General features: G+C 40.0%; 3 protein-coding genes across 10 annotated transcripts in view; 1 reads left to right on the top strand and 2 right to left on the bottom strand.

The window, feature by feature from the left end:
- Positions 1–1735: 1735 nt before the first annotated feature.
- Positions 1736–3270, bottom strand: ostc (oligosaccharyltransferase complex subunit). The gene is made up of 4 exons (XM_061031346.1): positions 3057–3270; positions 2673–2766; positions 2371–2568; positions 1736–2240 (listed from the first exon to the last, which is right to left on the bottom strand). Exons 1-4 carry the CDS (start codon positions 3193–3195, stop codon positions 2222–2224), a joined length of 450 nt encoding a protein of 149 aa, XP_060887329.1. The 5' UTR covers positions 3196–3270; the 3' UTR covers positions 1736–2221.
- Positions 3271–4080: 810 nt separating this feature from the next.
- rpl34 (ribosomal protein L34) lies at positions 4081–6985 on the bottom strand. Its single transcript, XM_061031422.1, has 4 exons — positions 6829–6985; positions 6637–6736; positions 4942–5045; positions 4081–4211 (listed from the first exon to the last, which is right to left on the bottom strand). Exons 1-4 carry the CDS (start codon positions 6891–6893, stop codon positions 4127–4129), a joined length of 354 nt encoding a protein of 117 aa, XP_060887405.1. The 5' UTR covers positions 6894–6985; the 3' UTR covers positions 4081–4126.
- Positions 6986–16178: 9193 nt separating this feature from the next.
- LOC132958316 (sodium/potassium/calcium exchanger 2-like) overlaps positions 16179–25302 on the top strand; it is a 43915-nt gene continuing 34791 nt past the window's right edge. For 4 of the 8 annotated variants that reach the window (XM_061031065.1, XM_061031062.1, XM_061031061.1 and 1 more), the window contains exons 1-2: positions 16179–16565; positions 17832–18900. In XM_061031065.1, the coding sequence (XP_060887048.1) occupies positions 18010–18900 (891 nt within the window). In that variant the 5' untranslated portion in view covers positions 16179–16565; positions 17832–18009. Of the gene's footprint in view, positions 16566–17831; positions 18902–25302 lie in introns of all 8 variants that reach the window. The other 4 variants (XM_061031064.1, XM_061031063.1, XM_061031057.1 and 1 more) reach the window with 2 other exon arrangements.

Raw genomic sequence — 25302 nt, 5'->3', positions numbered from 1 at the left:
TTTATGTTTGTAATTTTTCATTATAGTTAAGATTGTTTTCCTCATTTGACTGCTTTTCGAATGATTAATTATTTAAATTTAATTCAATATTATATCAGAACTGGTATCAGCGCTGATTTTCTTTATCGTTGCATCTCTAGTTTATACAGTACATGACTACTGACTCAGACTCTGACTTATATTTCAGAGCGGTGGATGTTCTGTGTGTAATTTGAACTGTTCATATATAAATCGTAGGTATGTGAAGATGTTTTAAGTGTAACAGGGCGGTTGTTGGTTTTTGACTGCCTTACTTCATCAAACTGATGTTCTGTGGGTAGCAACTGTTCTGTTTTTGGTTGTTTTGGTGCACAGTGCTCGGACACATCCTTTTTTTTTAAATCCTCCAGTCCTGATTTGCTTTGCAGACTTTTGCTGCCCTTTTTGTTGGCCAATCAAAAGCAGTCTGATTAAAATGGAAGGAACAGACAGAGAACTGGTTCAGCAGCCTGTGAGGCAGGTTGAACTCTCTGATCCCGTGCATGAAGCAACTCCCTTAGTGTCTCTTTTTGATGTTAATATCTAGTACTGGGGGATAAGTGATCCTAGCAACCTGAAGATTTCCACAGCAGACATTCTGTTGAGTACTATGCTGTAGTGTTCAGGTTTTTTTGTTGTTGCTGAAATGTACTGTCATCTCCACCTTTGTGCATGTTTAGTATCAAAATGTCTCAATAGGTGATCCAACACAGTCGGCCATATGACTGGTTTGTCATCTGCAGGGACTTTAACAGACCAGACTCCTGAGGTGCAGAGGGAGACAAAGACAATAGGAAAGCGTTCACTCCTGCCTGCAGGCCTCTTTACCTCTATACATGATTGTTAGATCAGATTCTATGTTTCAGGCTGTAGTTCAAAAGGCAACACTTCAGATATGGTGCAGCAAGGTTCATTTGTGTTTTTATTCCTGGTGGAACTTTTCATTTGCGCTCCTTATTTTTGTATTTCTAGCCAATCAGCAGGGGACTTTGGCCTCTACTTTTTCTGTCGTCTTTCATAATGTCGAAACATATTGAAATTAAAGACATGCTTGAATGCGATGAGCATTAGATTCCAGTCAAAATCGTTATTTAGCTATAAATTAAAGTGTTATTTTTTAAAAAAACGAATTAAAATGATAACTTAATGGTACAGATTTGTGCTCTCTTTTGTTTAGAAAATAGGTAGAAGTGTTGCCACGCACAATTACCTCGTGTCAACAGATGGTGTTTTTGGCCTGTGCAGAATCTTGCACAAATGGGGCATACTTCACGCAGGGCTCAGCCAAACAGAAACACATAAGTAGAAGTGCAGTGGAGGGCGGATTTACACCAGAGGTTTAATCTGCAGACTGAAGAACAGTCCATTCAAACTTTTATGAACTCATTATCTCTTGCAAAAACAAAAGAAGCAATCGTCACATGCAGGTAACTTTTTGCAGTCAGGATGAACAGGCCTTCATTGCTGTCGAGCCTCATCTTATTACTGGATGTAACACCTCTCTGTTCAATGCAACGACCAGCACACATTTCAGCCTAGTCTGTAACGCCCCCATCTGGACGGAAAACTGCAGCGCTCAACTGGTATTCACATCTCCCAATTCCTGTTTGCCAAAAGAAAAACAAAATGTGTTCCTGCTGTTTATTTTTGCATTAAATTAATATTAAATAATAGTTTTTATTATATCCAATCGAGTTAATACACAAAGAGTGCAAGAGGCTCTGAAAAGGTTTATTTCACATCCTTGTACAAAAATGCAACTGTGACAAGATCATGGTTTTTTTTAAGGATTTCTTTACAAAACATATAACTGAAACATTCAGACTCTCCTCCAACTGATTCACGCAGTGCTAATTCTGATTCCAAACAAGTAGCTCCACGCCACTAGTGTTCAGTAACTTCCTTTCCTTTTTTAATACTTCAACGAAGTACAGTGTTTAATCTGAATACAAGTTGGCTTTGAATATGGGCATCTGCTAGATCAGCTTGTTGAGAAAGGAGGGAAAAGCAAGTCACTGAACACCAATGAGACGCAGCCAGGTCGAATTTCTCAAACAACGTCAGTGCTGTTAGTCCTTTATGGTTGTAGATTTTAAATCACAGGTCATGTTTATCCAGAATTTTGGTTGAACTGCCTATTTGGCCCTCAAGAATTTGACGTCCAATGTCCATCCATAGTATACCAAGTGTGCTCGTGTTGTCTTTAGCCCATCAGGTATCCACTGTAAAGACACAAGATTCATTCATTTTAACAATCACACAAACGTTAGTTCAGATAAGCAGAATTGAAAATCAAGCCAAGTCTGTAAGAATCAGACTGACGTTTGAATAAAGACGACATATCGAACTTACGGCAGCTTCATGCGCATGAACACTCTGGCCATGAAGAAGCTGAGGAGGACACTGACGAACCCGATGAAGAGCAACAGGAAGCGGTTGAGTTTGGGAATGTTTGGCGCGTTCGAGCGGTCCAGGATTATGAAGCCCAGGCCTCCCATTGTGAAGAGGAAACTGGAAGCCAGTCCTTCCATGATGTACTGTCCATTCACTCTGGAAAAACAAATGAGCTTAAATTGACTATCAGATGTGATGATGACCTGCTCGCTACTTGCTGTATTTGTAGTTTTAAATGCTTATAATGTCATGTGGCATACCTGTAGGCCAAAAAGGCAACTGGCCTCTGGTGTCCATGTTCATCAGTCATTGAGCCCACACTTGGTGGCTCCACAATGACGTCATAGATGATACCTGTAATGTAGGAAGGATTGAGATGACAAACACACAGAGGACAACTTTTCTACCACATATGATCAGGAAGTAGATGCTTCTATGACTTAGATACTGCAGGATAATCAGATCAAGATGAATTCCTGCAAAGTTAAGCCTACATTCTCATAGATTGTGTTCATAGTATGCAGAAAAGACTAAAATATCTGACATTATTTCAACCCGACATGAACATGCATTTACTTAAAATCCCATGCTGACAGATTTTAGCGTTCATCATTTAGCATAGTTAGCTTAGCGCATTAATTTACCTCCTGTGATGAGAAAGTAGGACACAATCACAGCCGCGTACACAGTCATAGCCGACGGCATGTGTAGCCATGATGGTTTCTTCAGTTTTACATTTGGACACTCCAGCACGGTAAACGGTACACTGTATAAAGTCTCCATGATCTGTACAGAAATTGTCTTGACTACAATGCAGTGACTGAGATCCGCCTGCGACGCGACTTTGTTGACGTGTCCCGGAAGTAATTTTTTTTTTCCTAGTGTTTTTTTTTTTCCCCCAAGCTCACTTTATTATTAACAATAAATCTAATTTATTTTTTATTAGATTTAAAATGTTTCTTTGAATAATATATTGCTGCAAGCTTTGGTAAATAATGTATTAAATATCTTTAGTTATTTTTTTTATCTCATCGGTCAGGATGATGACGCGTCCTTAAAGGGACAGTAACGCAGTCAACATTGGACAAGGGATGAATATCTCATTTTTGTTGTCACCTCAAAATGGTCATTACTCTTAAAACAAACAACTTAGGTTAAAAAAAAAAAAAATACTTGCTTATAAATTCTATTGACTTAGACCTTCCTTAAAATACACATTCATGTATATTTAATTAGTTGTTGTATTGTTTTATCTATCCCATTGTTTTCCAGGGAATTTTCCTCCCATTATTCACATCAGCTTTTGCAGTCTTTCCATCACAAGATATTTAAGTTATGTATTGGAATAGATTGTGCATCAGGAACCCACAGCGTGCATGTACTCTAAGTCACATCTTTATCTGTGATAATATCAGCAGAACCAGTACATCTTCACTTTCAGTGAGATAACCCTCTTTGAAACTGATACGATTTAAAATGTTCATTATTGATTGTAATTTATTATACCAAATGAAAACATTTAAAATCATAATTTTGAAACAATCCATACATTTTCAAATGGCAGTTTTGACATTGTTGAATAAGAAATGAATCCATCTTAATGTATCAGGTTTGAAGTATCAAGTGCATGTCATCTCATCTCAATTAAAACATAATCACAACAAGAAATTCATTTGTCTGTCATTTTTTTATTGTGGCAATACAAATACACATTTTACTTAGTTTTCTGGCTCTGTGCCTGCGCCTTGAGCACCTTGACGACGATCTTCTGCTCCTCAATCAGGAAAGCACGCTTGATTCTAAGAAAAGCAAAAGAAAAAAACAGTCAGACATAATGCATTAAACATTCAAATTACATCAGCAGTGAGTGAACACTCGTTCATTTTATAATTGTTTTGATCAAAAGCTTAGATGTATGCTGCGAGTTAATAGCAAAGACTGTTAATATCAACTGACAGCACCCATTGGTTACAACACGGGGCTTTGGAAGCCTGTTACTGGCTGTCGCCATGCAGGAAATGCTGTCTCAACCTAATGACAGGCTAAGAGCTGCAGCCAGGGCAGGTGTCAAGCCCCTCGATAAACAACTACATTGCACCCACCTTTCAACAGGTAGGACATGGGCCTAACTATGCATAACTGGTATCCTTCATAAAATAAAAAAAGGATGAGTTATAATACCCTCCGCTCCTACAGGTGTGCCCATGATGACAGTGACTTATCAAACTAAACCACTTTCTTGTAAAATGCTGCAAAGCATGTTAATTTCTGCTGTAAAAACGGCCTTTTTTTTTTTTTTTTTTTTTTTTTTTTTTTTAAATGGGGTGTGTTTGTGACCTCCAGGTCTCTTGGGACTAGCCTCTACACAGACACCCAAAGAGCTGCAGTTTTTCCTCACTTTGGCTTCATTTCTCAACACCAGAGGTTGTTGCTTGGTTAGTAGCAGTAGTTGTGGCTTGTCCTCATGAATACAAATATAAACATCATTGCAGTTTCCTCTCCATTAGAAATCATAAATGCCCCTCATACCTGTCACGCACACACTTGGCGCACATGGAGCCTCCGTAGGCCCTGCTGACGTGCTTCTTGGTCTTGGAGAGCCTCATCAGAACCTGAGGTCTAACAGCACGGATCTAATGGACAGAAAAGAAATACGACAAGGTATAAGAAGTGTGTCCTGAGATCAAGACATTAACAACACAACACCTGGGTGACAGTTATTATAAATGTTGTTTAAGTGCGATCAGACATGTCTGCATTTAAATGACCAGACCCTTCACAACTCGATAAAAACGACAAGTTAATGTAACATCCTGAAACTTAACAATTTGAGCAACCTGTCTAACACTACATAGACAAATACTCTGTTCATGTCATTGAACCATTATCTTTCTAAATACTTCTGTGCATGAGAATGTCTAACTGAGGCCTGCAACTCCATTTTCAGGCACTTGGAAATGATTGTTTATATACTTTGATTATAATGTCAGCATTCAACAGGGGTCTAAAATTAAAGAGGGACTTGACTCGGGTAGTCATAGATGTCTCTAGATATTGAAATCTGATAAATTCACAGTTTAACCTCACCATGAGGTCTCCAACAATCTAAACAGACATCTCTTATTAGACTTTTCTCTTAAGCCAAATACTTAAGGGCACAGATTTTGATAAGACACCTTTAATCTTGTGCTTGCGTTAGAGTTGTTAGTAAACAGGACCGTCAAACCATCTTTTATAATGAGTCCCTTTCAACTGGATGTCAACATGCCAAATCTGGATGATTCCAGCTGCTAGATTTATAAAGTCCAAATCCTATTGTGACCCTTAAGTCCAAACAGCTTCACTAATTCCAACCACAGCCGAGGAACTTTCATCACATGTAAAATCAAAGTACTAACAAATGCCCTTAAGAGCATTATATGATGTAGTTCTTCCATTAAATATCTGCATATTTTATAACCGGCTTTTGTCGTCATTTTGTCAGGGGGAAACAAACACTACACTTCAACTTTCAATTTCTCTTTTCAAAGCAGAAATAAAAGCAAAGGTTGTTTTGCATTCTTTTACACCTTACTGAGTATGTGTTGCTTTATTGTTTTTGCTTGGACTACATTAATAATATGTGTTACATGTTTCTCTTTAGGAGGGCCACTCGACAAGCACCCTCTGGGTTTATTTGGCACATTTCTTTCAAAATGTGTAGTTTGTTAATTAACTTAATCATTATGTACTGTCCGTTTTTCCATCGATCTATTATGTTTATGTTTTTTTTTGGTGCAATAAATAAATAAAAATATAAATAAAAAAGAAAGGTCTGTGTGTTCTTGGACCACCTGCCCCCCAAATACTTCAGAGCCTCACCACAACTGATAAAGGTAAACTTTTTTGATCCCCGTGGGGGAAATTTGTGCATTACAGCAGCTCCAGAAAACAAGAGATGGGAATATAATTATTAAAAATCAAACATATTTACATCAGTTAAATAAAAAAAACACAATAATGGAAATGACACATTAAGTACACTGGGAAGTTGCAAACTACTTCTTGCAGATGTCACTGCCTTAGGTCAAGGGAGAATATTACCCACATCTTGCCCTATTTGTTTCATTGATGCCAGTGTTTAAAAACACCAGCCCCATCTGGACCCCCCCTCTGACCTCAGGAGCATGCCCCTGCAACCACGAGAAAGCAGAGTCTCACAAAACGAACAATGAGTCTACTTACTCCACGCAGTCTTCCTGGGCAGATGCCACATGCTGACTTGGGAGCCTTGCCGACCTTCTTGGTGTACAGGTACACAATTCGGTTACCGGGCGTCCGGGACCTGCAGGAAGTCACAAGTGGAGTTGTGGAGGGTTTTCGTGAGCCAACCAAATAGACAATGTAACAGAGAAACTTAGAAAAAAGGACACTTACAGTCTGGTTTTGTTGGAGGCGGTGTTGTAGGACAACCTACGTCGGTAAGTGAGGCGCTGCACCATCTTGAAGCTGAAAACATAAACAACATTGTTACTTATAAAGCGGCTAATTGTTGGTTTTTCCCACCGGATAACATAAACGCTACCAAATACGGACTTAAATATTTCCCTCAGTAAGTTATGAAATGCATTTTCAGTGTATTTTTCTGCTACGGCTACAGTACAGAAACACCCGCCTGTTTTTAACATACCACAAAAAAAACAACTTATTAACGAAATGATCACACAATAAGACACAACGAGAGGTTTTAACTATTAACTCCACCTAAAAACACCCAAAATTGCCTTCTAAGAGTGACGATTACAGCGGATTATAATGTCAAAATATGTCAGAGGAAGGCAGGGGCTGCCATACCTGCTATCGCCGTAACCGGAAGAGGAAGGAGCAGGGCGGATGTTGAGGGTTTAAGGCCGGTGTTTCGACGCCTCTGCCTCTTTGTTTTTTTTTTGTCTGCCCCCTGCTGGTGATTCTTTCGTACAGTATTGTTGCGCTGGGATAAATCTGAACATAAGGTTGCTTGAAACAATTGAAAAGAGGTTCTAAAGAAATTACAGAGAGAAAGATTATTTTGTATCCTGTAAAAGACCATTAAAATTACCTGAAAACTTGTGAGAATTTTCACTTTTTACATTTTAATATGTTATTATATATTAAATTTTATGAATTTGTTTCTGCTATATTCACTTTGATATATCTTTTGAAATCTTTAAATAATTTTAAGGTCTTCTTTTGATAGCCTATAAGTGTCACAGCCTAATTCTTCGTCAACACATCCACAACCAGAAGCACTTAAAAAAAAAAAACAACTTGTAATTGGCTAATTTGTTTATAAGTAAATTCGCAGTAATGATGGGGCATGACGCTTCAGTTTTATGTTCGGCTGCCGAAATGATAATAATAATAATAATAATAATAATAATAATTTAAATGAATAATTAAAGATAAGTTGCACCTGTCGCTTTACCTGCTTGACCAGACACATTTTACATGATAAATAAATGTTTCAGAGATTATCCCTCTAAATCTCCAAAAAGAATACGTTTATTTTCACAGCCACTGAGCAGTGTAATGTAAGAAACAAGGAAGCTGTGAGAGTACACTTTTTTTTTCATTGCGTGACGATTCCGCTAGATGGCAACATTGTAATGCTTTTTGTAAGTAGCTACAATTGAGGCATAGTGAGTGTCTCTTAAGCAAAGCAAGTTATTCTGTCAATACTGTTGTTTGAAAGTGCTCTGTTTTATCAAAAGTGAGTTTTGAAAGTGTAGGCCTCGATGTTAAACTTCTGTGTTAAACAAGTAGATTTTGGTGTGATTTTAACATTTTTAAAACAATCCAACCAGGTGAACGCTTACAATTACAAATCTCATGCATTTAGGCCTAAAAAATAAGACTGACGTTCAATTTCCTGGTATGAAAATATGAAGCTACACAAAATAATTGTGAAGTAGACAGAAAAGGCTCAAAATGGCCCCCTATGAAAGAGGTGCTATGTCACAGACAGACAGACATTTGCCAAGCTTAGCCAACAGATGGTGAGCTTGGCATCCTTTTTAGATGAAGCATTTGGCAGTGGCAAAGTTCAGTTACAACACAAGGCTCTGTACAGTGTGTTGGCATCCCTTTTAAGGCCATGAAACTGTCTGCTTTTAAGCTTAACTTAGTCACAGCGCCTTATGGACAGGATATCGTTTTTTGTTTAATTTATTATCTTCCACTTTACAATAAAACGAGCACCAGATAATATATCACTATAAAACCGCTGGGCTGAATACATAGTTTCGTAGCCCCATTAAATGTTTGTTTTTTTTCTGTTGCAAAAAAATGACTAACCATTTGCATTAAAATTCAAACTTTTAAGTACAAAAAAATTGAGAAAAAATCATTTCAGCAACTAAATGTAGGTATTTTTTTTCTGCGATATTTAGCATGGATGTACATCTGTCATTGACATAAGCATAGATTGCCCCAACAAAGTGTCATTGTTGCTCTGATTCATTCAAACTTTATTAATGTAGCACCTTTCAGACAAATTCAAATGCAGTTTAAAGTGCTTAACAAAAGGTGTGAAACGTGATTGACAAAATGTAGCTTTGTTCAAAATGATTTAGAGACTACACACCAATCTATGTATATATAAAATAAATATATAAAAATATTTGAATCCATATAATAACATGGATTCAATATTTTAACAATAAAATAAAGGTGGATGATAAAAATAATAAGAGACAAGAAATGAAAGACCAAGCAATAAAATAATGAATACACAAAAACATTTTAAAATGTTAGTAAAATACAATAGATTATTGTTAAAGAGTAAAAAAAGTAGTATAATAATAATAAGAACATTCTAGATGGAACAGTTTTCATTACTGGTGACCTCTAGAGGTGCCAGTGTGCTCTACTTGGTCTGTTTAGGGATTGATTTGATTAAGTCCAGATGTGACGCGACCTGGGATTAACCCGTTCTTCACGAGATTCAAGGTCCATCACAAAGGGTGCCAAAGAGATTTATGCTGACTCCAAGGGACACTGAGGCAAACACACACACACACACACACACACACACACACACACACACACACACACACACACACACACAGACACTCATGTCCAAATAATTAGTAACATCTGCATGCCGTCCGTCTTAATCTTGTCAGAAGTAATTATTCTAAAAGACGTCTCAATGGAACATTTAATTTAGATCTCATTCCAACAAACAATCAATAAAAATCATGCTCATTTGTACAGCCACCTGACCCCTCTCCTTTTGAAAAGAGCCCCGTGATTTCATGGCCTCTTCCTCAAAATCAGTCTGGACTAGTCAAAGATGAACCATATCACCTTAAGTGCACTTGATTATGCAAGCCCCCCTCACCCCCTTTAACCCCCCCCCCCCACCCCCTCACCACATCACCACATCTCCTTGGGCCTTCTGTGTAATCTGCTGAGATTTAAACCTGCTGCTCCTGTTTAATAAATCCACTGCGATTAAAATAGGATTACAGCTCTGCTTTCGCCTTCCTAATGACATCAGAGCATGAAACATTTTTTGACTTTTTTTTTTTTTTTTTTTTTTTTTTTTTGCACAAGCTCGCTCATTCCTCTCTCCTGTTCGTCATCACCAGACAGGCAGCAAAGATTTTCAACTTCTCCCCCCCCACCTCCGCTGGAAAAAAAAAAAAAAAACCCTCATCCCTGTAGCCCAGCAGGTCAGCCCATCTGTGGGGCTGTTGACATAAGGATTAGGCTTATAATGCAGCCCACATCCTGTATCAATGCTGTCCTCCATCACATCATACTTCTCAATGGCAGCACTATCAACGAAAGAAAACATGCTTCAGTGTCTTCTTCTTGTCTCGTGGAACCTAAATGGCAGTAATCAATATGACTATTTTGCCCTGTTCATCCTTTAAGAGCATTGTCTTTCATTGGTTAAATGCTTAAAGGTCTTAAAGGCAAAGGTCGATTGGATTTTTACAACCACAAAGGTTGTGACCCCAGCCAAATAATCTATTCTAATGATAATGTATTCTGATTCAATACATAAGATGGCTTAAAATGCAGATGTGGAGTTTTATTCTGTGTTTTCTGCAGTATTTTCATCTGCTGTAAAGGGGATGAATGCAATCAAGTTTGTAATAATTCCAAATCGAGCTTCCTTATAAACTTGCACTCAAGACACTGAATTTGATCCAGACTAAAATATTCTTGTGTTGTTCACAACAGAGTGAAGTTGTGTTTAATGTGTGAGTCTGAATGCTCTGGTAAGTAATTGTTTGGTTCTAAAAATGGCAACGTTGGTCATGATTGAAATATATTATAAACCAGTGGTTCTCAACTGGTACGTCGGGACCCAGAGGTGGGTCGCAGAGCCATTTTCAGTGGGTCGCAAATGTGTACCTGGAACAAAACTTGAGTAATAAAGTCTTTCAAGGGCTTTTTAATCATGTTTGTTTTGTTCAGTTCCTTTCTACTGTCACATGTTCGGTACCGACTGAGGTCCAAACTGCACAGTTTTTCCATAAATAAATCTGATTTGTCGAAAAATGGCAGAAATTTGGGACACACTTTTTTTCACGATTAGTCGGTGGTGGGTCCGTGGGACGAGTTGAGAACCACTGTTATAAACGATAGTTTTCAATGTATGTGATAACAGGCACTCACAGTCCCCAGAGGATGATCCAAAGGACTTGGTGACACCATAACGTTTCCTTCTGCACCCATGTTGGGTAAGACATAACACACCCAAACATCTCCATGGAAGTCCATTTACCATTACGAAGGATTTCTGCATAACCAGGATTTGTACGTGTTAGTTGGTTCAATAAAATCTAAAATCCTAGACAGGGATGATGATCATCTTTCTTCTTGAAACAATGTGCTTGGTTATGCACAAAGAGGCATTCAGAATACACAGACTATTCAGAAAAATAATATTCAAATATACAGAATAATCTTTTAAGACTGAAAGGAATGTGACTTTTACAGCTACCACTCGCTGAATAAAGAGAGCAACCTTGATGACAGAAAACTCCACTATCCAGCTCATTATACTGTACCTGTAGCTAACCCATTACTCTCTCATTTTGTCCAGAACCCAAAGTCCAGAACTATGTTCCGGCAAATCTAACTACATTTCCCATCAGCCTCAGCTTTGAAAAAAAATGACATGAGTGAATAACAAAAAAAAAAATGTGAAAGCTTCACCACTAGAATGCATTTGTAGCAGTATAGACAGTATTGAAAACATCAGCATCACCAACTAACCAAAAATAAAGAACAGTAGCCAAAGATATGAATCACTTCTGGTCCCCTCAAAGTTGTCTGGAGGGGCTGCTTAGATCAACCCCATATTTTTTTTAAAATCCTGAATCCTTTACATTGACCCTGACTGTGAAGAAAAGCTCCAACTCTCCACTTTCTCAGTTAGTGCTCATAACTAATCAGCTGCAGTCACTTAGTGATCAGACCTGCTAGTGGATTATCAATTAGTTTATCTCTTTTAGAGCTTTCCTATCCGTCCCTGGTTTTCATCGTTAATGGTTTCTTACTTTTTATCTTGGAACAATCTTGCTTCAGATACATTTACTCGACTCTTTTATTGGCCTCATTGATTCACTATTTACTATCCGAGCTTCCCACTGACGCCCTGTTCCTACTTTGTTTTGCTGACTGTATTTTCCTAAGGGGCAGGTGGTCCCGTCCAAGCCTCGCTGTACAGACTTGTGGCGATGGTGTGTGTGTGGGTGGGTGGGGGAGGGGGGGGGGGGGGGGGGGGGGGGGTGCTAATATGAGGCTTTCAACATCTAATCCGGAGCAAGTCTCTCAGAAAAAAAGCTTATCCAGGGACTCTCCATTTTTAATTCTTTCCTCATCTGCAGGAGCAAACAGCTTTTAGCATGAGTTATTATTAAAAAGCACTTGTTTGTTAGAGCTAATTCAATACCTTGCTTCAGTCAATTGTTCCCCCCTCTACACCGGAAAAACTTGCTTGGTTATCATCACTCTATACCCCCTCCACTGCCCCTGCCTCACTGCTGACAAATCCATACAACTATGTGGGACACAATGGCTCGGATTTAGCTGCCGGGCCGAAGCGAGGACGGGCCGGGTGGGGGGCAGGGCCGGCATGGAAATTTCTGTTGTTTTTGTCACAGCACAGATTTCAGACAAATCAAAACAACTGCCACCATCCTGCGCCCACCCTGCCAAACCCCCTTCCTCCCCACCATAACCCACATGACCTGTGACCAGTCATCACTTTTATGTTGGAAATGCAGCCAGATGAGGGGTGGTCAGTGCGGTGGTGTGGTGCAGAGGCTGCGTGTGCACCCGGGGACGAGGGGTTCATTGTTGAAAAAGAGCTGACGGCCTGGATGGGATCTCATTTGATGGGCAAAAATATTGACATATCTATAAATGCAATCACTCGGTGATTGGAAATAGCACAAAGACAACATATCAATCATTAAAACTGGAAATCTTTATGCACATTTTGTAATTAATGCCAGCAACCCATTTCAAAAAAGTTGACTCAAGGTCAGGTTTACCTCTCTGTTGAATCAAGTTTTCTTCTTACAACACTCTGTGCTGGTTTCTGGACCACTCTCATTTTGAAAGAGGAATGTTTTATCATTCTTGCTTAATGTAGGTTTCAGCTGTTCAAAAGTTCAGGGTCTCCTTTGTCTTATTTTACGCTTCATTATGCTCCAAACATGTTGGGAAGTCGGGACTGCAGGAAGGCAGCATATGTCCCTACAAAACCTGTAAATATGTTTCAGCTTTAATGGTGGCTTCACCAATGTGCAGGTTACCCATGTCATGTGCACTAATGTACCCTCGTACCACCCAGCGCAGAGAACAAGGGCGTCCAAAGTTTGCAAACAGAAATTCAACTGTTGACTGGTCAGACTGTATAGGAAACGTTTCCACTTCGCTTCAGTCCATTTTAACGGAGCCCAGACCCCGAGACGGTGGTAACATTTCTGGATCTATATTGCCTTTTACCGTGCAAACAGAGATTTCTTCAGATTCTCTGAATATAAAATTACACAATGGAATCCCTATATTCTTTACACTTTGTTTGCCAGTTAACCTTGTGATCTGTGAGATGTTCCATCAGATATTTACTTTAAGCCTTTCACAACTTTTCCCGTCTCTCATCACTACTGTCCCAACTTTTTTCAAATGTGATACTGGTATCAAATTTAAATTGGGCATATCATCGTATGTGTATTTGTTCTATTCTTTTCTCTCTCATCACATCAGGTTTTCTATGCAGGCTTTCTTTTAAGTGTGAAGCGGAGTGAACTCTGATGATAATCATATGCCAACACAGAAGGTGTTTTTTAAAAGCTAGGGCGATATTATCCAATTTTTTCACAGGTTGATTGATGTTTAAACTTCAATTCAAATTGATGATGTAGCCTGCACTTGTTCTTATTCACAGATTGGATTAAACCCTCATATCTTGTATAAAAACTTTGGACTGATGGCAATGAAGCCCTGTGACAATGAACTCCATCATGGACACCAACACATAGTGGATGTATTAAGCACCAAACTCAATATGTGACTTATGAATAGTTCTCTGTGCTTCTGAGTGTGCCAGTCTTTCATTAATGCAGGACTTAAGAATGTGTTTTTTGTCCTCTGAGACAGAATTATGAATGACATTATGCAATGAAGGTAAAGTCATGAAGATATTTGTCCAAAAAATGTAGGGCTACAGACATCAGGCAGTTAGTTTGTGTGGTTGCCTGCCAACCTTCAGACATCGATAAGACTTCAGAAGGCCCGCTGCCAGCCTAGATGTTATCTGGCCAAAAAACAACAACAATAAACTTCATTTATTTTTAGTAACACTTTAGTTTGTAGACAAGTTAACTCTTACATACTGTTCATATTCAACACCTTCACAATTCGCTGATAACAAGTGTATTTATTCCACATTTTGAACTACAAATCTATTGAGAGTGTATACATACGTCTTGAGGTGTTCTATCATGAGCTCATGTTTCATTTTGTGATGACACTTTACACTCTCATAAATCTGGGTGTTTGCAGAGCATTTTCCTTGATTTGATACGGGTTGAATTTGACCTGGAACAGCCTCAATTTACACAAATTAAAAGCTCCTCTACAACAGTATAAACATTCTAATTTAATCCATGTTTATTTTGGGTCATAAAAAGGAAAAGTCATCAAATTACAGGCTTAAACAATGAGGGTGTTTTTACTGCTGGCGAATGTCAAAATGGGTCAAATTTGTCGGCAACAGTGTGTAAGGGTTAAACTAGCTGTTTTCCTTTCTTTTCAGTTTTTATGCTAAGCTACGCTAGCCTTGATATACAAGACATTTGTAAATTGCTATTGACCTTCTCATTCGATTTTAAAAAAAAAATCAAGACAAAGGGGCATCTCATTAATTTGTTAATGCTTAGGCTTAAGCCTGTCAAAAAAGTCGCTAATTTAGGATGCAAACTAAATATGGACTAAAGGATAATGGTTACGAAACATTCGACTATTGATTATCTGAGGTAAATTAAGTTAATGTTGTAGTCCCTGGTGTTTCCTGTTAGGTAACAAGGGGCGGCTACAGTGGAGAGGAGATGAGCAGAGAAGAGGGGCCAATCAATGAGGTCACTGAATCATGATTTATTATACAGCACCGGGCCATTAGTGTCACACATGCTTTGTCACACCATGAAGAGATTGCGTGTCTGTGTCTATCCAACAGGGTTTGGCCTGTGGACTAATGCTAAGTGGTTGGGAGGCTTTTTCTGACATGAGGGGGAAACACGGCGTCCCGAGGGGCTGCAGGGATGATGGTTATGTCAGCCGAAAGCCTGGGATTGGTTGACATATAAAAATGAACGAAAACGGAGCGTAAAGCATGCATGACCTTTTCATGTTTGGTATTCAAACCAAAACTGTTTGAAAAGAATAAATGCATACATAAAAACACAAATGAAAGGAATGGTTGTTACTTTTGGAAATGCATCTGTTTGCTTTCCTCTTGAGGGTTTTAATGGGCTGATACCAGTATTACATCTATCCACTCAACAAGCTTAATACTACAAACAGGGGGGAAGCAGCTAGCCGGTCTGTGTCAAATGAGCTCCCAGCAACTGCATTATCAAATCTTGTTTTTTTGTTATCAGTATGAAACAACTATGGTCTGTAAGAAAACAGATGTTTTAGAGTCCAGAATGGTGACCCAGACTAAGAAAAATCTAGTCAGTAGCCTATAGGCCTATATGAGCAACCTGAAAAATGTATAGGCTACTTGAAGTGGGAGCCACTCATGCCTGTTCTCTTACATAAGCTATATGAGCTGATGTCTGCAGCTCTATACTGAAAATAGGCGTATGAAAGACTCAGCCTCTGGGGCAAAACATATTTCAATTTCCTCAAAAGTTAAGGATGCATTTTCAAACGGCATGTGGAACTCTCTCTTTCTAAAGAAGCTTACATTTTGAAAGTCAATTGTGCTGCAGCTTGGGGCTCCTCGTCAAAGAGGCATCAGAGTAAAGGGACCACCTCATTCATGTAACCTTGAAATGACCTGAGGCGTTCTCACACACACACACACACACACACACACACACACACACACACACACACACACACACATACCACGAAGCTTATCCACCTGTTCCGTCATCATTGGAACAAAAAAAAAAAAAAAAAAGAGTGGAAATACTGCCTTTGCTGTGTAACCACGGCAACTCCTCCCTCAAAATGCAACATCACCAAAGCCCCCTTTCGCGTGAACCCAGCGGGAATGGATGGATACATTACCTGGCTTTATTAATAAACCTTCCGGATCACGTGGTGAGCCCAGCCCAGCACATTATTCTGCTACACTAGCAAGGTATTTTTCGACCGGGTGATTTTTTTTTTCTTTTTCTCTCTCTCCTCTCATCGGAAACGGGAGGGATGCTGCTGCTGCTTCTGTGAGGGAGAGAGGTGAGCGCAGTTGGAAAAGCATCCTCCCACCCCACCACCACCACCACCACCACCCCTCCCTCCAAAGCTCCTCCTCTGTCGTCGGAAAGCGGACGACCGGTCACATTTACTCAATGAGAGCAAGAGGGCACCGGAGAGGATTTCCTAATTCCTACCTGCTGCTGTGCCGTGTGGCTGATTTTTCGTCTCTGTGAAAGGTAAGCGTGCGCAGCCTCTTCTCCTCTCAGCCGGAGAAACTCTGATGTTTGGGCTGCATGGCTCGTACATGACGGCTTGTCGTCTGTTGTGTGATGATGGCACAGCTGAAAGGGCGAAGGCTTTATTGAAGGACAGGGATGGAGAAGAGTTGTCAGTGGGGCTGGTATGTCAGAAATTCCGTTTAATTTAAAAGCAGCAGGGCTGTGCATCTCTGAAAAGTCAACCAGGACAGGATGTGTGGCGTGTGTGTCTGTGTGTGTGTGTGTTTTTTTTTTTTTTTTCTGCTTCTACCTGAGCAGCAGCGTCATAGCGTTTACCATTTTCACTCACTGCAGCCAAGTGATGTCCGTACACCGTTGGCCCTCTCATTTTGTGAGGTTTTTTTTTTCCCTCAGGTAAAAACAGCAGATTTTCCCATGTTGACTGCGAGTCGTCACAATTGGAAACTGACATTGTTAGACTAGCAGAACCATCTACATATTGAAGTTTTCAGTCTGTTTGCTGCATGCTGCGTTTTAAAAATTTTTTTTTTTTCGTGATTTACTTGAAATTCCAATCCCTGAAAACGCTTTTTGTTTTTCATCTTAATTAAGTGCCCATAACCTAATCGTCAACACCGACACCTATCATAGCCTGTAAAACAAGATTTGCGTAAGATTGAACAAACTCTTGATTATTGTTCCAAGTTTTTCTCCTGGAGGATAATTATTTCAGTGTGCTGTGATAGTAAAAACAATATTGCGACCAATTGGAAGAATTTTCACACACAAGAGATGCACATTTAAGCTGACTATTCCACATGTCTGCGTTACATTGTTGTTTGGCATTTGCTCTCTACAAAGAGATGTTTTAGGCGGTGGGCAGGAGGAGATTAGTCCTGACTTGTATCTGACTTTTCCAGGGCAACAATGATTATTGGTTTTTCCATCTGTTAAGCTTTTTTTCAAAATTCTGGCAAAAAAAAAAAAAAAAAAAAAAAAAAGGTCAAGGTTAGTGGCTTTCCATTGTTATAAAAAAAAGAATCAGCATTTACAAATAGCTTTGTTATATTATACGAGACAATGAGAGATATTAACTCTCTGTTGGTTATGTAATTGATTGTTTAGTTGTTTGTCACATTTAGAAACTGGTTCTTTAAAATGAACCTTGTGTACCCAATATTCAAACAAGCCCCATTTATTTTGATGGTATTTATTAGACCGCAGTTGTTGGGTTTATTTCCTGGCTGAATTGTAATGCATTCTTCATTCTTTGACATTGTCCAGCAGAGGCTAATATGAAGACATCATTTGGCAAACCAGACCCTGGGAAGCGCCTACAATCTCATCAGCTCATTTGAAACTGAAGACAACACCATGCACTGTCTCCGGTAAAATCCTGTTCCCCACTCTCCCCTCTTCCTACCAAGCGTTTGAGAGCGAGGACACGACACGCTGCACAGACATGGCTTCAGATCAGCCCTGCATGGATTCACTAGAGCAGAGCAGGCCCATGTTGGGCGCTGCCTGTAAGCGCCAGGCCTACCGGTGTCTACGGAAAAAACTGAGGCCGGTACGGATCTTAGGGTTCGTCTTCAGCCTGATGGCCATAAGTGCTGTCTCCCTCAGTGCCTTGACCTGGAGCTCAGGGGGTCAAAGCGAGGAGAGTCTGCAAGAGTCAGTTCCCCACAGGACTCTACTTTTCACCCAACCCCAGACAGACCCCAATGCATCAGCCGACATGCCAATAGCCATGAAATCTACAGCAGATAGCAATAAGAGCCAGGGGGATTACCCAAGAGACCTTTTTACCCTTGATGAGAGGCGCCAAGGAGCAGTGGTCCTCCACATGTTCGGCATGATATACATGTTCATCGCCTTAGCCATAGTGTGTGACGAGTTCTTCGTCCCAGCTCTGACGGTCATCACGGAGAAGCTGACCATTTCGGACGACGTCGCAGGTGCCACCTTCATGGCGGCTGGCGGCTCAGCCCCAGAGCTCTTCACCTCCATCATCGGCGTCTTCATCTCGCACAGCAACGTGGGCATCGGGACCATCGTAGGCTCCGCCGTCTTCAACATCCTCTTCGTGATCGGTATGTGTGCCATCTTCTCCAAGGAGATCCTCAACCTGACGTGGTGGCCGCTGTTCCGCGATGTCTCCTTCTACATCCTGGATCTGATCTTGCTTATCATCTTCTTCCTGGATAACGTAATCTCGGTGTGGGAAAGTGCCACGCTGCTGTCGTGCTACGCCGCCTACGTGATCTTCATGAAGTTCAACAGCAACATGGAGGGCTTCGTAAAAAGTTGCATGAACAAGAACCAAGTGGTAGAAGTGGAAGTACAGCCCAAGGTGAGTTGAGTTCTGGATCTATTCTGTGTATTTAATTATATGTGTTTCACCACAATTTCCTCTATGAAATGTTGTTTGACACATCAGTCTATATGATCAAGTGGAAATGCAGTAATGAGTTTCGTATTTTGGCCGATAGAGTTGACGTTCAGTGTCTCTTCTGGCCTTGAAAACATTCATCCTCTTTCACATCACATGCAGCAGATTTGAATAATTCAGGCTTACTTTGACTTTGTTTTCAACCCAGCCAAAAATAAAACCATGTTGTTCCTAGAGACATGGTTTTTATTCCAGCATCTTTTCTTGGTTCCAATCAACCAATTACGAATGAGACCAATTCAGCGCACATTTCCCACACATCAAACATACCCTTCCTGAGACCACCCTACACCATAGACGATCAGTTTAAATGGATAAACCTCAGTGGTTGAGAGGTAAAGAGTTCTTTCACCAACCACTTTGACCATTGTATATTCATGTGGCCTAAGAGATACTGTACATGGCGGGTCTCACAGTATTCCACTGTGGGATTAATAAAAAAAAAAAAAGGAGTCAAATGTGTAATTCTGGGTTAAGCTCTACAAATTGTGTCCCCGTCTGACAAACAAATCCCTCGGAAAAAAATCAGGAGTTATTTCTTTTCCTCAGGCGAAGATTTCCTTCAAAATACTGCTTTTAAAATAGTTGCTTCAACATGAAACACATGCAACCCAATAGCGTCAACCACATACATTAGTGAACTTTAGGATTGCTGCTGTAGTATTGATTTTTCTAGCTTTCCTCCAGGTTTTGCTCCAAGAGAGCTTGAGTTATAGGAAGTCATTCGGTGCAGAATGTAAGGTGTTGATCGGTAGCACGATCAGTAAGAGTTAAAAACAGTCTAAAACCATTGTGTCGCTTAACATAGCATCCCTCCCCCTCAATGACACTTGAGGGCAAAATACACTGCAGTGCAATTTGATACTGGTGTAGAGATTATCCGGACGGATTTAGATTTATTTGTAACATGAAATGGAAATGAAATTTTGAGAAAGTTGCATTGTAAAGCTTTAATTAAATGGGGATTTATTCTGAGTACATAAAGGATATTTAAACTGTTTGTTACACAATGATGGGAGGAAAACTCCCAAGGATCCAAGGTGGTCATTTGATATGGAGTTTATTTTAACCAGAATGTTTGATTTTAATTCCAAAAGCAAGCAGGACAATAATTACAGCCTGTAAGTTTTACCTCTCCCATAGCTCTTTTATTTTGGCAAGTATAAGAAAAGACAGAAAGGAGGCAGGCATTCTAAGTGCTAGAGAAGACTTAGGTGACCTTGAGCTGCAGTGCATTCTGGGTACTTTGGCTCAAAGAGCCTTGTGTGTATGTGTGTGTTGGGAACAAACTTTCAATAAGGGGAAAAACAGATGAGCAATCAAACCCCACTATCATGTCTTATCTCCTGCTACACTAGCTGCAGATGTAGCTTCTCCTCATTCGTCCCCTCAGCACCCTGCTTTGAAATCACAACACTTAAAATGCATGAAAGAAATGACTTCTTTGGGGGGGGGGGGGGGGTTTACAGGGACAATCGAACTGCAATGGCACACATATTATTAGAAACATCTAAACAGCAGTTTTTAATCAAGTATAGACACTTTGGGGACGCGTATATATTTTAAGACTAGTGTTATTTTGAGATTTAATTGGCAATTTAGCAGGCCTGAGTGTGTGTGTCTGTGTGTGTCTGTGTGTGTGTGTGTGTGTGTGTGTGTGTGTGTGTGTGTTCAAATTCATGTATGAGTAATGGAGAGCAAAATGGCAGGGCAAGGACAAGGATGAGTGAGTTGGCTCATAAAGTTGTCCTGCGAAATATGATACAGGGTCTGGCTCTTTGCTTTTTTTGGGGGGGTCTTTTTATTTTTAGCTGACATTCACTACTGTGAACTGTGAGTCCTTTTTTTTTTTTTTTTTTAATCATTTCACTGTCACAATTGAGCTCCAAGGTCTCCTTAATCCTCAATACATTACCGTTCAGGTGTGACGTACTGCAATGTAAGGACCCATAGGGTGTCATTTGACGCGGTGCCCTTGAACTAAACACTTGATTGAAATGGGCTTCCCTGAGATCATTTCATGCATTATGATATTGGGATGTTCCTGTTGGGTGTAACATGCTAGCATAGACAGAAACACAGGCAGTCAGCAGGGGAAAGGGAAGCAGTGTTGTGGTGTCACATTAAAGATAAGAGTGTATAGGGTGCTTGCTCGGTAATTGGCAGTCAGCCATTAACAAGACATGCTATAAATACCATGTAAAATTCAATTCTTGAACTAGCATGGACAGCAGTGTGATTTTCAGAGGCACCAGTCAATTTTGCACTGTCTGCTTCCTTTTATCTCCTTACATAACTGCTTGTACTGCTTTATCTTTTTCCTTTTTTTTATCGACACCAAAAGTTCATTTTGTGTAACTTGTTTATTCTGCTTCTGGGAACATAAAAATAGATTGCTTTGTTTCTCTTATTTTTCCCAAAAATAATGCCTTAGCTTCGAGGCAGAGAGTTTAATAGTAAATCAGGGCTTGCTGTTCCATCATTTGACAGATCAGAGGAGTCTTTTTTTTTTTTTTTTTTTTTGTTGTTGCCCAGGGACGAGGTGTACCGTCATCAATATGACACAAACAGAACTGTCAGACCTCAGTGTGAATGTAAGGTCTATTTAAAGCCATTGTTTTAAAGCTTTCTAATGGCTGGGCTCCTCCTCTGCAATCTACAATAATCTCTAAATCCAGTTAACGCGACCATAAATGCTCCATAAGGCTTTTCACTTAGACTGACATACAGCTAAATAGGAAAGAAAGTGCCTTGCTTTCAGAACAATAGGCTTTCGATGGCTAAATGGGAGGATGTTCGATATCTAATAGTTTGGAAAGTGATGGCATTTGGATGGTTTCATGCACTTTTTGTAAATCTTAGTTGTGCAGGCTTTAATAAATCCATACTTGAATTGCTTGATGGCATCTTGATATTGATGACTGTGAACTAATTAAATGTAACCCTGCTTTAAGTGATTTTCTGTCCACCAGGGGTCAGTTGGTACTGGCTGTAAAGTCAACATTCGGACATCATATTGACTTTTGAAGTTAATCTGGTGACATTTTTGAAATAGTTATGTTTTCCTCTTGGAGCAGAAGTGGCTAACGTTGACTCTGATGTTTAGTGGTGGGCAAGGCGCATTCAGATGTTTTTGTTTTTTGGAGCTAATTAAAGGTAGCACGATGAGCGCAGTGAAAAGGAACAAGAGAGTAAGGTTGCGGGTAAAAAAAAAACTTAAAACGGGCTGAAAGACGCTAAAATGCTCGGATAAAGTTAGACTACAGGTGAGTTACAACAAATAGCTGATGACACATTGGTTTTCATCTGATTGGCCGAGTGGTGAGAATGCCTCGGCTATGTGCTAAGAGCTTTATTTCATAGGTCAAATGTTTGCCTGGTGGGTGTTAATCAACCTTCAAAACATAACCATAAAAACACAATTTATAGTGCAGCTGAGTTAGAAGGATGTAGTTACCTGATTGTTGTGGAATACCTTTATTACCTAACGTGTGCTTTGCTGCTGGTTAATCTCACAAAAAGGGAAGGGGTTCTCCAGTAATCAGAGTGTCTCTTTGGCACATGATGGTTTTCTGCTTTTCATCAAACCACCTTTGAATCTTGGGAAAATATTGACAAGACACTAATTTCAAGGGCAACACAAGACAGTTGCCTAATGCAAGGTACATTTTAATCACCCGCATTCCTGTAATAAATGCTACCTTTATAATGCTTCAAAATGTCAGCCTTTGTTACGAATGTGTGAGGCTATGGTCAGTGTGTTTTGTTGTGCTTGCAGTGGTGTGGTATGGTGTGTGCTGTTACCTTGTCTCATCTGTCAAGTCAGTCCTCCTCAGCTTTAATGCCAATAGTTGACAACTTGTCACACATCCTGGCCCTGAGCGACAGGGGTTCATAGGCCAAAGATAGCTTCTTTTTTGACTGTGCTGCTGTTCTTGATTGTTGCAAGTTCTCTCATCCCTGAGATTCTTAGGCTGTTGATGCGGTCCAAGTCGACTCGGGCCGATGCACAAAGGTCTGATTGCGGAACACTAGGTCACACTGTGTGTACGTGAAGGGAGCAGAATAGTTCACCAATGGGTCTATTCCACATCATCTGAAAACGTCTCACACTTACACACACTATAAATCATCACCGACTAAAGACGCTTCAAGGTCACAATAGAGATAAAAGGCTTTCATTTTTTTTGCCCCACAAGCAAATCGGAGGATCAGTAAATTGCAAGATGGAAGATGATATATTACCATAGGTTTAGATTTCTCCAGCCATTTTCACTGAAAAAGCAACAGAAGTGTGCGTAGTTGAGTTGACGCAGCATGCTGCTGATGATGCCCCACTGAAACAATCATGGGTCCAACATTTTTTTTTTTTTTTTTGGCTTTCTGTGTCCAAAAAAAAAAGAACAGTACGTCCAGCCAATCAAAGCTGGCATCTTAACAGTGACTACGTTGAGGTAGCACTTTGCTTCCCAATGTCAAGGACTTTTTCTTCTTTTAACTTTTGTACTGAACCCCTTTTAAAAATGGTTTTCCAAAAAGGCCATTTAATGACGACAAGCCAAATTCTAAAACGCAACAAAGAAGACTTGCTTTGTCTTTACATGTCATCATACGCACAACCCCCTCCCCTCACTGTCCTCAGGACCACCTCACCAGGCCGACCTCAGCTTATCTTGTCATCTTGTGGCCTCTCTCATTGTTTGGCTGATGGACTGACTGGCTGCTTTTGAAAATACTGGCCCCGGCAGATGAGATTAGCCAGCACTCTGTGCACTATGGTTTTATGAGAGACAGAGGAGTATAGTGAGGAGCCCTCTGACCACTTGTTCAAATCATGGTGACACACTGGAAGTCAGTCAGTTAGGATAATGAAGTCGGAGTGTCTATGTCATTTCAAAGGCAGCAGCAAACCCAACAAAGGAATATCTAGTATAGGAGCAGTGAGTATCATTTTACGACAGCATAGTTACATTAAAAACAAGAGGAAACCAAAAGCCAATCATTTAAAGAGTATCAGTTACCCAGATTCAATCCACATTTTGAAACAAATGTCTTTTGAAATAGGTTTCTGGAAACTTCTGATATCAGGTGTGACCTGGACGGGGTTAGTCTGGGATATTGTCTTTGCAGAGATTAATCTCTTAGCACCGAGCATTAGCATAGCCTGCAGGCTAAGTATTAATGATGGTGGGATATCATTGAAGGTCACAGGTGTTAAAGGTGTACCAAGGTTGTCTACTTTTTCAGATGTTGCAGATGTTAGTGTGGGATATTTATGTCGTTGTGTGTTGAGCGTCATCTATCGAAGTTTAGCTCCGCAATAGTTTAGCATGAACGCTTTAGCCTTTATTAAACGCTTTACTCTTATCTTTGAGAAGGAACAGGGATACCTCGGCTGCAAACGCTAATAGATACTAATAACAGATACAATAGCATTTTGTTGCTCTCCATTTAGTGGAAAATTGACATAAAAATTGTAAGATTAAAGTGTTCCTGCTGCCTGACTCAGATGACTGAAACACTCAGTTTAGTGCCGCACTACAATCATTGTCACATGTATCGTTGCTGTCCGATGAGCCAGGAACATTTCAATCAGGATGTGATCGGTCACACCTCCAAAGTCTTGAAAATTGAATTCAAAGCCTCATGAAATGGTGTTTAATGTATTTATTCTGAGAGTGATCAAGGCTTAGTTTCAGTTAGATTTTGATACATGTTTAAAAAGAGTCTTGACTTTGACTAAACATGTGCATTTATACTTTCTCAAGCACAATATCCAGATGCTTTAAATGTTTAAATGACGGAAATGTGATTGGTGGGATACTGTGGGGCAAGTCACATCCTCTATTTCTATTGAGCTCGCAGGCTGGAGTCTATGTGGGATGCCTGCGATCATCCCTGTTGGATAAACCAGCGAGTATTGAGGCAGATGTTGCCTCTGCTGAAATGGAAGGTGCGACCTCTGATGTATTACCAAGCTAAAAATAGCGTCACAGAGGCAAGATCGTCCACAGGATGCGCTTCAAAGATCAGTTACGAGGCGGGTTTGTGCAAAGAAGCAGACTGCCACGTGTGTCCTCTGTGGGATGTGGACACTAAGTCACCAGTGTAGACCTTCCTATATAACTCACAAATAAAACCCAGTGCAACATGCTGCTCTTTTTTTTAAATTTTTATCCACTCCAATTCCACTAAACTCCCACCTCATCCACTATAAAACCAGGCTGCACTGCATCATCTCCGTCACTGGCTGTTTATTTTAGTCGTATGTGACGTGGTCATGGGATTATCTCCCATTATGAC

The sequence above is a fragment of the Labrus mixtus genome, chromosome 23 (genome assembly GCF_963584025.1).
Source record: "Labrus mixtus chromosome 23, fLabMix1.1, whole genome shotgun sequence".
Lineage (NCBI taxonomy): Eukaryota > Metazoa > Chordata > Actinopteri > Labriformes > Labridae > Labrus > Labrus mixtus.
This window is presented reverse-complemented; position numbering and strand designations above follow the sequence as displayed.